This window comes from Solea senegalensis, linkage group LG6 (assembly GCF_019176455.1).
Source record: "Solea senegalensis isolate Sse05_10M linkage group LG6, IFAPA_SoseM_1, whole genome shotgun sequence".
NCBI lineage: Eukaryota > Metazoa > Chordata > Actinopteri > Pleuronectiformes > Soleidae > Solea > Solea senegalensis.
In genome coordinates this window covers 23760320-23773642 of record NC_058026.1, presented here as the reverse complement: position 1 = coordinate 23773642, position 13323 = coordinate 23760320, and the positions used below count along the sequence as shown (strand labels likewise).

The 13323-nt window shown below is 40.1% G+C and overlaps 1 protein-coding gene across 9 annotated transcripts in view; it reads left to right on the top strand.

Moving 5' to 3' along the window:
* lrba (LPS responsive beige-like anchor protein) overlaps positions 1–13323 on the top strand; it is a 162133-nt gene that overhangs the window by 26846 nt on the left and 121964 nt on the right. For all 9 annotated transcript variants that reach the window (XR_006360576.1, XM_044028266.1, XM_044028272.1 and 6 more), the window contains exons 8-21: positions 21–167; positions 332–529; positions 1434–1567; positions 2170–2278; positions 2702–2854; positions 3145–3313; positions 3537–3616; positions 4525–4587; positions 5325–5422; positions 5688–5780; positions 6485–6593; positions 6925–7006; positions 8816–8939; positions 9059–9251. Coding sequence is in view for 8 of the 9 variants with exons in the window: in XM_044028266.1 (XP_043884201.1) it covers positions 21–167; positions 332–529; positions 1434–1567; positions 2170–2278; positions 2702–2854; positions 3145–3313; positions 3537–3616; positions 4525–4587; positions 5325–5422; positions 5688–5780; positions 6485–6593; positions 6925–7006; positions 8816–8939; positions 9059–9251 (1752 nt within the window). In the remaining variant the exon portion in view is untranslated. The remainder of the gene's footprint in view (positions 1–20; positions 168–331; positions 530–1433; positions 1568–2169; positions 2279–2701; positions 2855–3144; positions 3314–3536; positions 3617–4524; positions 4588–5324; positions 5423–5687; positions 5781–6484; positions 6594–6924; positions 7007–8815; positions 8940–9058; positions 9252–13323) is intronic.

Here is a 13323-nt window from a genome sequence, read left to right as displayed (position 1 = left end):
CCTCCTAAACCCCCCCGCAGACGTTTGACAAGTGTTTCCTGGGATCGTCAGAGACGGCAGATGCCAACCGTGTGTTCTGTGGGCAGATGGGAGCGGTTTACCTGTTTGGAGAGGCTCTAAGTCCCGCTCAGATCCTGGCCATCTATCAGCTGGGTCCAGGTTACCAGGTTGGAAAGCACAAAACCCAACATATTTGCAAAGACATATAACGTTTTTTGTAAATGTCAAACGTCGATGGCTAAAATTCTCTTTTTAATGCAGTTAAAATCTGGGCCGATTTTTCATTTGTGACCTTCCTTTTTCTAACGCTTTCTTTCTCCATCCTTTCCAGGGCACGTTCAAGCACAAAGCTGAGAGTGACCTGCTGTTTGCAGAGCATCATAAGACCTTACTGTATGACGGCAAACTGTCCTCTAGTATCGCCTTCACCTACAACCCCCGCGCCACAGATGCTCAGCTCTGCCTCGAGTCCTCCCCTAAGGACAACCTCTCCATTTTTGTCCATTCCCCTCATGCACTCATGCTTCAGGTAAGACGCCTTCCAGTCCCCTTGGAGTGGGTATAGATATTGCTGGGCTTTGCCATTACGTAACTTAAAGCAGAAACCATATGCTGCGCCAACATTAAAGCAATCATCATTCACCACCTGGATGTCTGCTCAACCCCCCCCACTGTGCCATATGTGCCACTCTTGACTTTTTTCCTCCTCCATAATGAAAGTGGCTCACTTGGCAGCTTTTTATTTTAGTAGCCTAATGAGGGAAGAGGTGCAAATGTGTGTTGTATGAAATTAGCTTCCTCTGGCTCCGAGATGTCATTTGGAACTACTTACAAGAAAATGTTCTGTTAGAGGTATGGTGGAATTCTGTTAGCTGCTAAGATATACATGCACCAAGAGAGATTGCTCTTTTCTCACTCGCTTGGAGTTTTCTTTTCTCAAGCTCTGAATGAGTCGGCTCCCATCACTGAAAATGCTTTGCTTCCTTTGGGAGGGGAGGCTTCTCCTGCCACACGGTCCTATAGAAGAGCTGTTGTGTCCATTGCAGTAAAAAAAACACTGACACCAGTTTATGCACCAGATTGCACAATAGTAAGAGGAAAAAAAAAGAAATGTCAGTCACGCCTCATCTTCTTGTTCTTTATGAATAATGAATCAACAAAGGAAGCAAAATAAAAGAGGTGCTTCAGCTTAACCAATCAGCTTTGAGACCCTTTCATTATTTTCGAGTATGAGCATTTCTACAAAGTGAAGTAATAATGGAAGCCGTTGTTACCATGGTGCAAGATAATGACCTGCAAATGGTCATTGAGAAAAAAGTGGCAGTTTTTCCACACAGTATACTTGTGACCATGCAGCTATTTTAAAATATAGAGTAACTGCTATTTATACATAATAATGTAGCTATATGCGTTCTTTTTTTTGTGTGTTTCAGGACGTGAAGGCTGTGGTGACTCACTCTGTCCAGAGTGGTATACACTCGATTGGCGGCGTGCAGGTCCTCTTTCCTTTGTTTGCACAGTTGGATTATCGCCAGCCTTCCAGCCTTGAGCTGGACACTTCTGTCTGGTAACCACACACACACACATACACAGAAACACGTGTAGTTATGAATTTCATATCACAATAACATAATATACAAAATATGACTATATACTTATAGCTGCTTGTTTCATGGCTGTGAAGTGGCACAATTGATGAATAACAGTCTTCCTTTTTAGGAAATATATATATTAGACAAAGGAGATATTTTTCACATCATAATACACCACAATATTTGCTCTTCTAAATTAATGTTTTGCTAAAATAAGGATCGATGACATCTGAACCCATTGGTACTCGCACAACTTGTTCTAAATGTCTTCATTTTTCGGTGCAGTACTGCCGGGTTTACAGACCACAGTATCATAGGTTATTTAATGTGTTTCTGACGTTCACTTACGACTGAGTGTAAAACCTACGAGCCCATCTTTCTTCTAAATTGCACCGTTGTTGTATCTGCTGCCCTCAAGGTGATGCTGACTTTAATCTGCTCTCCCAGCATCATGTGTACATGACACCCTCATTCAGTCACTTTTAATGTCGGATATGCTCTTCACAGTCGGAGCCTCGTCAGCAGCTTACATAGATTATTGTCACTGTCTCACGCACAGTCTCTCTCTGTCTGTTAGCTGCACTTTGCTGTCCTTTGTGATGGAGCTCTTGAAGAACTCGGTGGCGATGCAAGAACAGGTCCTGGCCTGTAAAGGCTTCCTCGTCATTGGCTACACTTTGGAGAAGGTGAGACAAACACAGATCGGTTCAGCGGCAGCAGAAATACACATGAGAGCCATCACGCTGTTCCAGTAGCTGCAATTATAATGAACCCAGCGCAGTAATAAGGCTGCTCTTGATTCCCACAGCACCGCAAACACCAGCACAGACGCAAACACCAACACTTAACATGAGACAGACTTTGTTTTTCCCTCAGCTGTGTTTAGAGGTCACAGCTGGCTTGTGTGCTTGTTAGGCAGAAGGGGGGGCTCCTCCTCATCTTTCTCTGCATGTGTCCTTTCCCTCCCTTTTCTGTGTTGCACTTCATTCACCACTTGTTTTCCTTTTGTGTGTCTTCACTCCTTTCGCTGACACAACACCCGCTCCTCTTTTCCACCCCGTACATTCTGGCAGATACTCAGATTCACTGATCCACTGTCTGTGCTTTAGTCTTCCAAGGTGCATGTGACGCGGCCCGTCCTGGACATTGTGCTGGCCTTTTCCAGATACCTTAGCAACCTGCAAAATGGCATCTTGCTGCTCAAGCAGCTGTGTGACCACATTCTGTTTAACCCCGTCATCTGGATCCACGCCCCTGCCAAGGTAATGGAAACACACACACACACACACACACTTACACAACATTTTTGATAAATTAATTACAACATATGCAAACCAACGTCTGTGAGACTACGTTTGTGCATCCTTACACAAACTTTGACAGTCCTAATCCACTTCCTCCCCTGCCTTACTATGTATTACACTATTTTGAGTCAGTTCAAAGTTCAAGGTGATTCCTTCGCCTCTTCTCCTAGAGGAGCAAACAGCTAGAGCTCGCAACAAAAAACTAGGTTGTTCCGCTCAAACTATTATGTCTTCATGTCTTTTTCCAGGTGCAACTGACTCTCTACACTTACCTGGCGACAGAGTTCATCAGCACAGTGACCATCTACAATGCTATTCGCAGAGTGGGCACTGTGCTCCAGGTCATGCATACACTGAAGTACTACTACTGGGTTGTCAACCCACATGACCGCAGTGGGGTCATTCCCAAAGGCCTTGGTGAGAGCAAACATCCTGTCAGCACTGTAAATTCCTTAATGCACAGAGTCGACTCTGCTTTCACTTATTTATGGTTTTCTACTCTCCTTCTTGCATCGTATTTACATAAAAGGCAGAGTTCAGCATAAATAAATAAAAAAGTCTCATATCTTTGGTTCCTGAGCCTTTGCTCATTGATTGGCTCCTATCAACAAGCCAAAGTTTGCCGTCTGGTGTTTTTCAGATGGTCCGAGGCCAAACCACAAGGAGATCCTGTCTCTGCGAGCGTTTCTGCTGCTGTTTGTCAAACAACTCATCATGAAGGTAAGCTCATGTGCACAAAAGGCAGACTCGTCATAAAAATACAAAAAAAAAACGTATTGATTCATTTTAGAAAGTGGCACAGTTAGATGCTAGTATGATGTGCATTCATTGATCCTCCAGTGATAGCACCAGTGTAATGCACCATGCTTTTAAGAGCCTGCTACCATTTATTTATCATCCATTTGTCATCCATTCATTTCCAGGGGAAGAACTTGAAAATGTTTATTGTGAAGTGGATTATTTTGGGTTGCTTGAAAATTATTTATTAATGTATTTAAATAAAAACATCTCATCAGATTTAAAATATATATGTGTATATATAGATATATATATATATATATCTATATATATACATTTGTACACACGTTTGTTATTCCAACTTCATGCACACACTTAAAAGTCTTCCATGGCAACAGCACCTGTGTGTTACAGCCAGTCAATTGGATTTCTGTGTGTGTGTGTGTGTGTGTTTAGTTTTAAATTTAAATGAGCTGTTCTCTATCACTGAGGAAGATGTTACCACTTCAGATAACTGTGATTGCACCACATGATCAAGTCTTGTTTGGTGCTGGGGATAACGTGTCATATCCTGAAGACTCTTATTTCACAACAGCAAATGTAAGATGTAAAGATGAGTAAAAGTCTTTTATCCTTGATGACCTCCCCTCTGTGTTATATAAAGTTCTCTGCTATTAATAAAGTACATGTTTTCACTATGGATATAAATACTTTTTCTTTTTTTAAATGACAAAGTGTAAAGATATTTATAATTGCACCAGACCAAAGCTGTGCAAATCATTTATTAAGCAAGTACGATATGTTTGTGCTGAAGAGATTGACCCACACACACACACTACTGTAAAACATATTGGTCACAGTTGTGATAAGATCTGTTTTCTATGTTCTAGGATTATGGAGTCAAAGACGACGAGCTCCAGAGTATCCTCAACTACCTCCTCACCATGCACGAGGTAGGCATGCACTGTTATTCATGCAGCTGATACCTTACCACCAGGTGGCGACATAAGACTGCTGTGCTGCACGTTGTTTTTTTTCCCCTACGACTGGATTTGCTGAGCAAACAGTTGCTGTTGTGGAAGCAGGATTACTGTTCCTTGTTATTTTGTCCATGTCTGCCAGTTAGATGTCTGGATAGACGTGGTTTTGTTTACTGTGGGGTGATGCATGACAAATGAACCAGTCTGTAGAACATGGCCTGAAAAAAAGCAACGTTTACCAGCTCTTTATTTTTGAAGAGCACAGTAATTCTACACACATTTTTATTAACACTCTCTCATTGCTACGCCTATATAAATATCAATAAGCAATGTACCATATGTATGTATATTTGTATATATATATACTGTATGTGTATATATGTTTATATATGTGCATATATGTGTGTGTATGCATATATATATATGTATATACATGTATATATATATATATGTATATATATATATGTATATATGTATATGTATATATATATATATATATATATATATATATATATATATATATATATATGTATATGTATATGTATATATATATATATATATATATATATATATATATATATGTATATACATGTGTGTATAGATAGATATTTATGTGCTTTTCATTGCAATGTTCAGCTGGCCGTGACTAGCGCTATAAGCTCCAGTAGATAAAATAATTGTCCCAATCTGCTTTCCTTTCTGTCCCATAGGACGACAATCTCATGGATGTACTGCAGTTGCTGGTGGCTTTGATGTCTGAACACCCAGGGTCATTGGTGCAGGCTTTTGACCAGCGCAATGGGATTCGGTAATGATCATGTATTAGCCACACATGTGCACTTGTAGCTTTGTTGGTATGCAGTATGTGAAATGGTAACCCCGTGCAACACGTTTAGTTTAACTTTTTAAATGTGCTCCTTCTCTTGTCAAAAAACATCAAATTCACTGCAAAATGGTGACATTTTTGAAATAATCTCCACTTGCCACATGTGTGTTAAATGTAATTTCTTTCTAAGTATAATGTACTTGAATATGTTTAATAGAATTTAATGTGTTTTTTCTTTTTTTTGCAGTGTGATTTACAAGCTTTTGGCCTCTAAAAGTGAAGCAATACGAGTGCAGGCACTCAAAGTAATGGGCTACTTTCTGAAACACTTGCCACCAAAGTAAGTATAACGTCAAAAGGGAAATCCGTACTTAATCACAATTGTTCCTATTATACTCTTAAATTATCTTTAGTTCAGTGTGTGTCAGAAATATATGTATATATATATATATTTATATATTATGTGTGAGAGCACTTTTTAAAAAAAATAAATATATACAGTATGGAAATGAAGTATTAAGTAGCTGAACAGTGTTGATACATAGCTAAACATATTGATAAGTGTCTGAAGATGCAAAAATGCTCTTTGCTTTTACTACATTTTTTTTCATTCTTCAAATTTGTGTGTAGTTTTACATCCATTCACATTAAAAATCCAATGATACTTTCACTGTTAGTTTCAGAACTATAAAATCAGCACACGGTGATCTCTAAATATGCAGCTAAATGTCAACATGTGCTCAAAAATAAACTGTCAAGAAAATGATAACAGTTCACTGAACGTTTTTTATTTTATTTGTGTCATTGTTGTTTGTTTAAATATTTTGCTGTTCATCACCAATTATAGTGTGTGCAGGTCTGTTTCAGTAACACTTTTACACTTTGTTTTTAAAATGATTTAATGCTGTTTGTGAAATAAGTTAGTTTTTGCACACTATGCAGCGTGCTGTTCCAGTTTAGAGGAAGTGCTGCATTGCTTTCTCTCTCGTCTGGCTGATATTGATATTAACGGACACATCTTTGACCTCCTCTGGTCCTGACCAGGAGGAAATCTGATGTCATGCTGAGTCACGGCCTCTTTTCCCTGCTCACTGAACGCCTGATGCTGCACTCGAGCCAGTTCTCCATGACAACCTACAATGTGCTCTTTGAGGTCAGTACTGCCTCCATTCACGCTCTGGGCCTGTTTTCTGCACACAACAACGTCTGAGCTCAACTACATTGCATTATTTCTTTTTAATATACATTTTGGCTGAAGTCATTTGTGCCTTACCAGTGTTAAAGTGAAAATTGAATATATGAAACAATAAATTGCCCAGACTATCATCTGCAGGAACTTGATTTGACAATCATTCAGTTATATACTACGTGATGGTGAAACGTTATACGTAGCGTATGTGTTTCCATAGTGGTTTGTTTCTCTGTTATTGCCCAGACCGGTGCAGATATTTATGACTTGAATCCCCTCTCTGTCCCCGTGGTAGATCCTCACAGAGCAGATCTGCACTCAAGTGATCCATAAACAGCATCCGGACCCCGACTCCACAGTGAAGATTCTCAACCCACGTAAGTGCCTCCTCTGCGCCACACTGCTCTCCTAAATCAACTCCTGCCGCATACCCTCTACATACCTACTGCTCCATACGGCACAGGAGGATATTTCCCATGGAAGTGTACAATCTCTATATACAGTCAAACAAATGAAAGACATAAATTCTGCAGCCAGAGAGTATTTTCATACGGTGCAAATGCTTTGTGTGACAAATACACACACATCTGCTCCTTTTATTGGAAGCCCATGTTTGTTGGGAATAATCTACATATAGAATATATGTCATTCAATTATGAGATTTCTTTCAGTTTGGCTTTGATGTATGTGTTCAATTAATTTAATCAAGAATATATAAAACTTATTAAAGCTAACAAACATTTAATAATATAATGACTTATTTTAAAAAGAGTGTATTTGAATACGTGTATACTGTTCATCCCATTGTGTCACTTTACACTCACACAAACAATATGAGTATTTTTGTTGATGAACAGAAAGTGCCGGATAACAAGCTGAGGATAAACTCCTCGCATAGGCCAATTTTTGCTATCCCGCAATTACTTCCCTCCAATTTCATGTCAGCACATCAATGTTTTTATAAGGTGAAATCTAAAGTATTCATTTCAGCAAAGAAAGAAACAAAACACCCCTCTCTCTTTTGTACTCGTGCGTCCGCGCACTTCAGGGCACACGGTTGGAAAACAGCTTTAATCAGTTTGAAATTCAAGCACTAGGTATAATCACAACCAAGGTTTACTTCAAACCAGCCTTAATCTGACAAGGTCCTGCTGTAGTCACACATTGATTATCTTCAGCCTTTATTGTGTTAAAAAGTCTCCGACCCAACCATCCTAGACAGGCGGTATATATCACTGGAACCTTGTATAGGTTTGTGCATGTGAGCGCGTTCTATGGAACAGAGAGCAGTGGTCTGTTTCTCCTTTGCTGTGCATTCTCTTGATTTAATCTGCGACAAACTCCCAAAATGGCCCCCTGATTGCAGTCTTTAGTAATGTCAGAGCCAATCAAACAAACCGAGGAAGTACAGTTTCCCTCAAATTAACTCGAGTGAAAGGAACCAAGAGCGAATGGAAAAAAAAAAAAAGAGAGAAGGGAATACGCCATCCCTCTGTCCTCATTCCTGGTACATGCTGGGGTAATTTTCTGGCGGTAAAGGTTCAGCGACTCATAATTTGAGTGACTAAGGCGTAGAAACAACACAAGCGTCTGCCGGGGCAAAGGGGGCATAGGTTAGCGCCAAGGTCTGAAGAGACAAGTGAAATCGAAGCCCGGCTGTCTCTCTGCACAAAACAAATGGACATTGACATTGTCTAGATAATTCATCTAAACAGTCAGTCTCTTTGGTTTAACCCGAGCCAAACCTTCCAGAAGAGCCCGTGACTCTGGCTCTCTCGTTTTGAAACAATACCAAAGCCATTACACTATAATAAAGATCAATGGCCTCCACACTTTTTATTCTCCTCTGCTCTGTTTTTCTAACCACAGATGCAGGTTTTCAGGTGTGCACAGCCGGGAGTTGAGATAGTTTGTGACACAATGATTTGCACATGTTGAGACCAATGTTTGATTTAGTTGTTGATTTGTGCAGGTTTTGTTTCCAAATTCAAACTTTTTTACAGCAGCCCTTAAAAACACAGCTTCCTATCGTTCATCATGTTACAAAATGGACAAAGCAGATAAAGATTCTAACAGATACAGAAGTATCAGGATGCTTTCAGCCAGTGTCATGTTCGTTTTTCCAACTCCCATAACATTTTTTTTGTCTTGAATGAAATGGCTTTTGTTTCTGTTAATATTTATAGATATTCTGAAGGTAATAGCCGCTCTGCTGAAGAACGCTCCCCCGTCTCCCGAGAGCATGGAGGTGCGCAGGTTTTTTCTGTCAGACATGATCAAACTGTTCAATAACAGCCGAGAGAACCGCAGGTGAGAATTCAGCCACTTTCACGTCGCACACTCTCAACTCGCACGCAGTGTTTATAACCTGGAGGGTTTCACATTCAGCGCGACACCGCTCCCTTATGGCCACGCATGCTTTCTTTCAGGAGCCTGCTGCAGTGCTCCGTGTGGCAGGAGTGGATGCTCTCTCTGTGCTTCATCAACCCGCGAAACAGCGAGGAGCAGAAAATCACGGAGATGGTGTACGCCATCTTCCGTATCCTGCTCTACCACGCCATCAAATATGAGTGGGGTGGCTGGCGCGTCTGGGTGGACACCCTGTCCATCACCCATTCCAAGGTCAGAGCGCTCATTATATCCACACACACACACAGAGGTTAGATGCAGCTTTGTTTATCTTTCTCTGAGGAGCCTTTTCTCTCTCCTCATTTGTTTTGTTCCAGTTTTCTTGTGTTCCTCTTTGGCTCCTCTTCATTTTTCAGCACTTGTGCGCACACACACACACACACACACACACACACACACACTGAAATCTTGCTGCCTTTTTGTCAGTCTAAACAATTCCCCCGTGTGACTGTAAGTGTAACCGTCTTCAGCCAAACAGACAGCAGTGTTCAGCCAAAGCCATCAGCTTCGTCACCCTTGTGTTTACTCAGCATCTGACATAATGCAGTTCATCAAACAAGAAATTAGAGCGCGTTATCGTCTCCTAGCGCGGACTCGCATCGTAACTGAACCTTGCCTCTCGGTGCCCATCAGATTAGGCTTATGGAAGCTATACGGTGATTATAATTTAAAGTCTAGTTGCAGTATAAACCAAAGGGAATGAATCCACCAGCCTCACTACTCTTTATTTACACAGAGAGTATCTTTCTTTCACATTGCACAGATAAAAATAAACTTCTGGCACTTCTTATTTCCAAAAGTGGAATTCAAAATACTGCTTTAGAAATTAAGTGTTGATATCATATTACTCTAGTCTACTCCAAAGCAGTGAAGTAATTGAGGTTGGTGTCAGATTGTGGTCTGGGGGGTTTTTAAGTCTGGCAGATTGAAGGTTGAGTTAAAGAAGTGCTTGTGATATGAGACGCTTCACTGTGGCGTAGTGTGCTGTGAGTGTCAGTGGCCAGTAGGGGGCACAGGCAGACTGCAGGGGAGCCTGCCACTTAGCACAATGGTGTGTGTTGTATGCTGGATGCTCTGAACTCTCAGCGTCTCCCTTCTCCTCTGAACTCTGATGAACTAACTTCCCGATGGAGGGGGAAGTAAAATGTTTATGTACAGTATAACGGTGAAAGGAAATGTTCTGTTCTGCCCGTCAGGGGCAGTATTTTAATGATGTAGCAATTTAAATAAATTCAGATGTGCTGTTATTTCATCGCTGTTCATATTTAAAATCCATGTTGACGATCGCTAGTTGAACTTCATGTGTGCATATAATATTTGTCGGACAGTGATTTTAAAAACATGCCAGTGCAAATGTAATATTTAATACTATTCACTTCAGAGATTTTGGCTGTTTATGAATAACATCGTTACCTTGTGCAGGTTTCACCTGTGTGTTAAAGCTGCAGCGTGTCGGAGTTTCATTCTGCATCATAGCAATGTATCTTATTAGGCGTTTATCCTTCTCTGCACACAGCAGCCTGTAATTGCCTTTTTTCCCCAATAAATGCACAAGATTGATGCCGTTTCTTCTCTGCTCTTGTAACAATACCCAGCACTCGCCTTCCAGCAGAACTCTCCACGTACACAGTGGGTGAATAAACCCATGCACTTGTAATATGTAGCACACATAGTCACACACACACACCAAACAAAGTGCAGGAACTCAGCCTGTGAATCGGATAGCAGCGTTGGGCGCTCGCCACCAAGATACATGCATCTGCTATAAAAAAAGCTAAAGAAACTCAATTGCAATTTTATTGTCCCGTTTGATAGATTTCCTGCCACCTTTGTAGCACCAAAGCTGTTTGTCACTGTTGCGCTCTCCTCCCACTGCTGCAGGGCTGTGTGTGTGTGTGTGTGTGTGTGTGTGTGTGTGTGTGTACGTACACGTGCACGCGTGTGCCTGTGCTTGTGTGAATGTGAGTTGCCAGGCACATTTTCTCTTCGCCTTCCTTCTCTCTTGGGCTCCAGTGAGCCCTTCTCTCCGATCCCATTGAATATTCATCGGAACCGTGCAAGAACAATCAGAGAAACAGGGCCTCATAAATACAACCAGCCCATTGGGAGCTTCTGGATAAGAGTGCATATATGCATTCACAAATACAGCTACACACACACACACACCATCCTTACATACACTGTGCGTTTGCCCATTAGTGAACACATGTTTCACACGTACAGATTAGTGTGTTGAAAATAGTTTTACTTACTTTACATACTTTAATTTTAAGACTTTAAGCTGCATTTTTCATTATTGCATTTCCAGCATTTCTAGCATATAATGCTCAGGTTGAATCTACTTAAGCTAGTGTATGTGAAACCCCTTATAGGCTGACGTTAGCGCTGCACCATGAGGTGAAAACAAATCAGGGTGTTGTTATTTTGACAGATTGCGTTTGCAATACGAGTCATAATTTTTACGACTAATGATTTTTGCAACTTAACCCTAATTTTCGAGAAGAAGAAAGTGAGTTATTTTTTTGAGTTTGTCAGCAAATGAAACTCAACTTAACTTATTACTTATTTTGTGGCAGCACTGTAGAATTTCCTCTAAATACGGATTTTTCACAAACGTTATCTTTATCATATGATGGATATGTCTTTCCATTTGGTGATTGTGCTTAGTTATATTGCGATTTTGATTGTTTTGTGATTGAATGTGCGCCAGTTGTACATTGTTGTGTGTAACCTGCAGATGTACTATAAGGACTCTATTGTATATCGTGTACTGATATACAAATGAAGACATTTTACTGAGAACTGTGGACAAGCTTTTAATTTAAATTAATTTTTATAAGAAAATGTGTCGTCTACTTGCAAAACAGAAGTTAAAACCAATGTTTTCGTTGCATTTTTAGTGCATTTGTGTGCTTTTCGTGCGGGATGGCACCCTTTTGTCATTCATGAGAGGCTTGGCATATCTGCATACTTGCATCTCTCTGAATAGACAGATGTTCCTGCAGGTGGGCACGCTGACATGACAGCCCTCCCACTATCAACCTTCACACCCACCCAAGGTGCCCCACGTCCGTCCGTGCACACAAATCAGTTTGAGAACAAGGAGATCTTCTAAAGAGACAGACTGAGGCGTGAATATCCTTCAGACGCCCACTGTCGACTAACTTCATTACACCTGTCAGAAAAGTTTATCCACAAAGATGCATATGAACCTACAGATCTTTCCCAACTATATTAAGCCTCAGCTTCATTCAGTTCTTAATGGAATGCCAAACATTACATTAGGTGAATCGTTTGACATTACACTACTTTTCACTGTTGTTGAGCTATCACACACAAGACTGTTGTTCGCGGTGAGAAGTTTCATATGGATTAATTGACAGGTGGACAAAGAAAGGAGGAAGTGAGCACATAGAAACGTCGATGCTAAATAAGAGACATGCGTCCACTGTTATCTTTACTGTTAGTTGTGAGCCAATTTGCACTTTTGATCGTCTTTGAGTGAAATGTGTTATAATAAGCACGATTTTTTTCCCTTTCCTTTGGCTTCAAACAGGTTTTGTGTACGCAGTCTTTGTGCAAGCTTGTCTTTCTATAGCTGTGGTTAGGGTTAAGGTTATAGCTGTGCTAGAAATGTAGATGCTTTATGCATATTAGTAGCTTGGGTCGGCAGGAGAAAACTGGGAAGAAAAATGTTTTAACGAGGAGTGAGAAGGGAAGACACAGGGAACAGGAGCAAAAACCGCATGGCCAGCACAGCAGTTACAGATGACATTGATTTTGGAAGAGGAATTGCATTTAGCTAATCGGATTAGAGCCATGCTGCCCTCCCCATTTCCCCTTTGTTTTGTGGTTGCGTGCTATCTATTGATCTAAATGTGGACTCCCATGCTCCTACTGTGGGGTCCCCCAAGATCACCGCTTCACCACCCTGACCTCACCTAACAGGTTGTGGTGTGGCTTCTCTGCTTTTTCTGGATCGGCTCAGACAATGGAAGTTCGTTTTAGTGTTGTTTATTACTATTTATTACAATTATAACAACATTTAATAGGTTTTACATATATATATATATATATATATATATATATATATATATATATATATATATATATATATATGTATATATATATATATATATATATGTATATATATATATATATATATATATATATATATATATATATATATATATATATGTATATGTATATATATATATATATATATATATATGTGTATATATATATATATATATATATATATATATGTATGTATATATATATATAT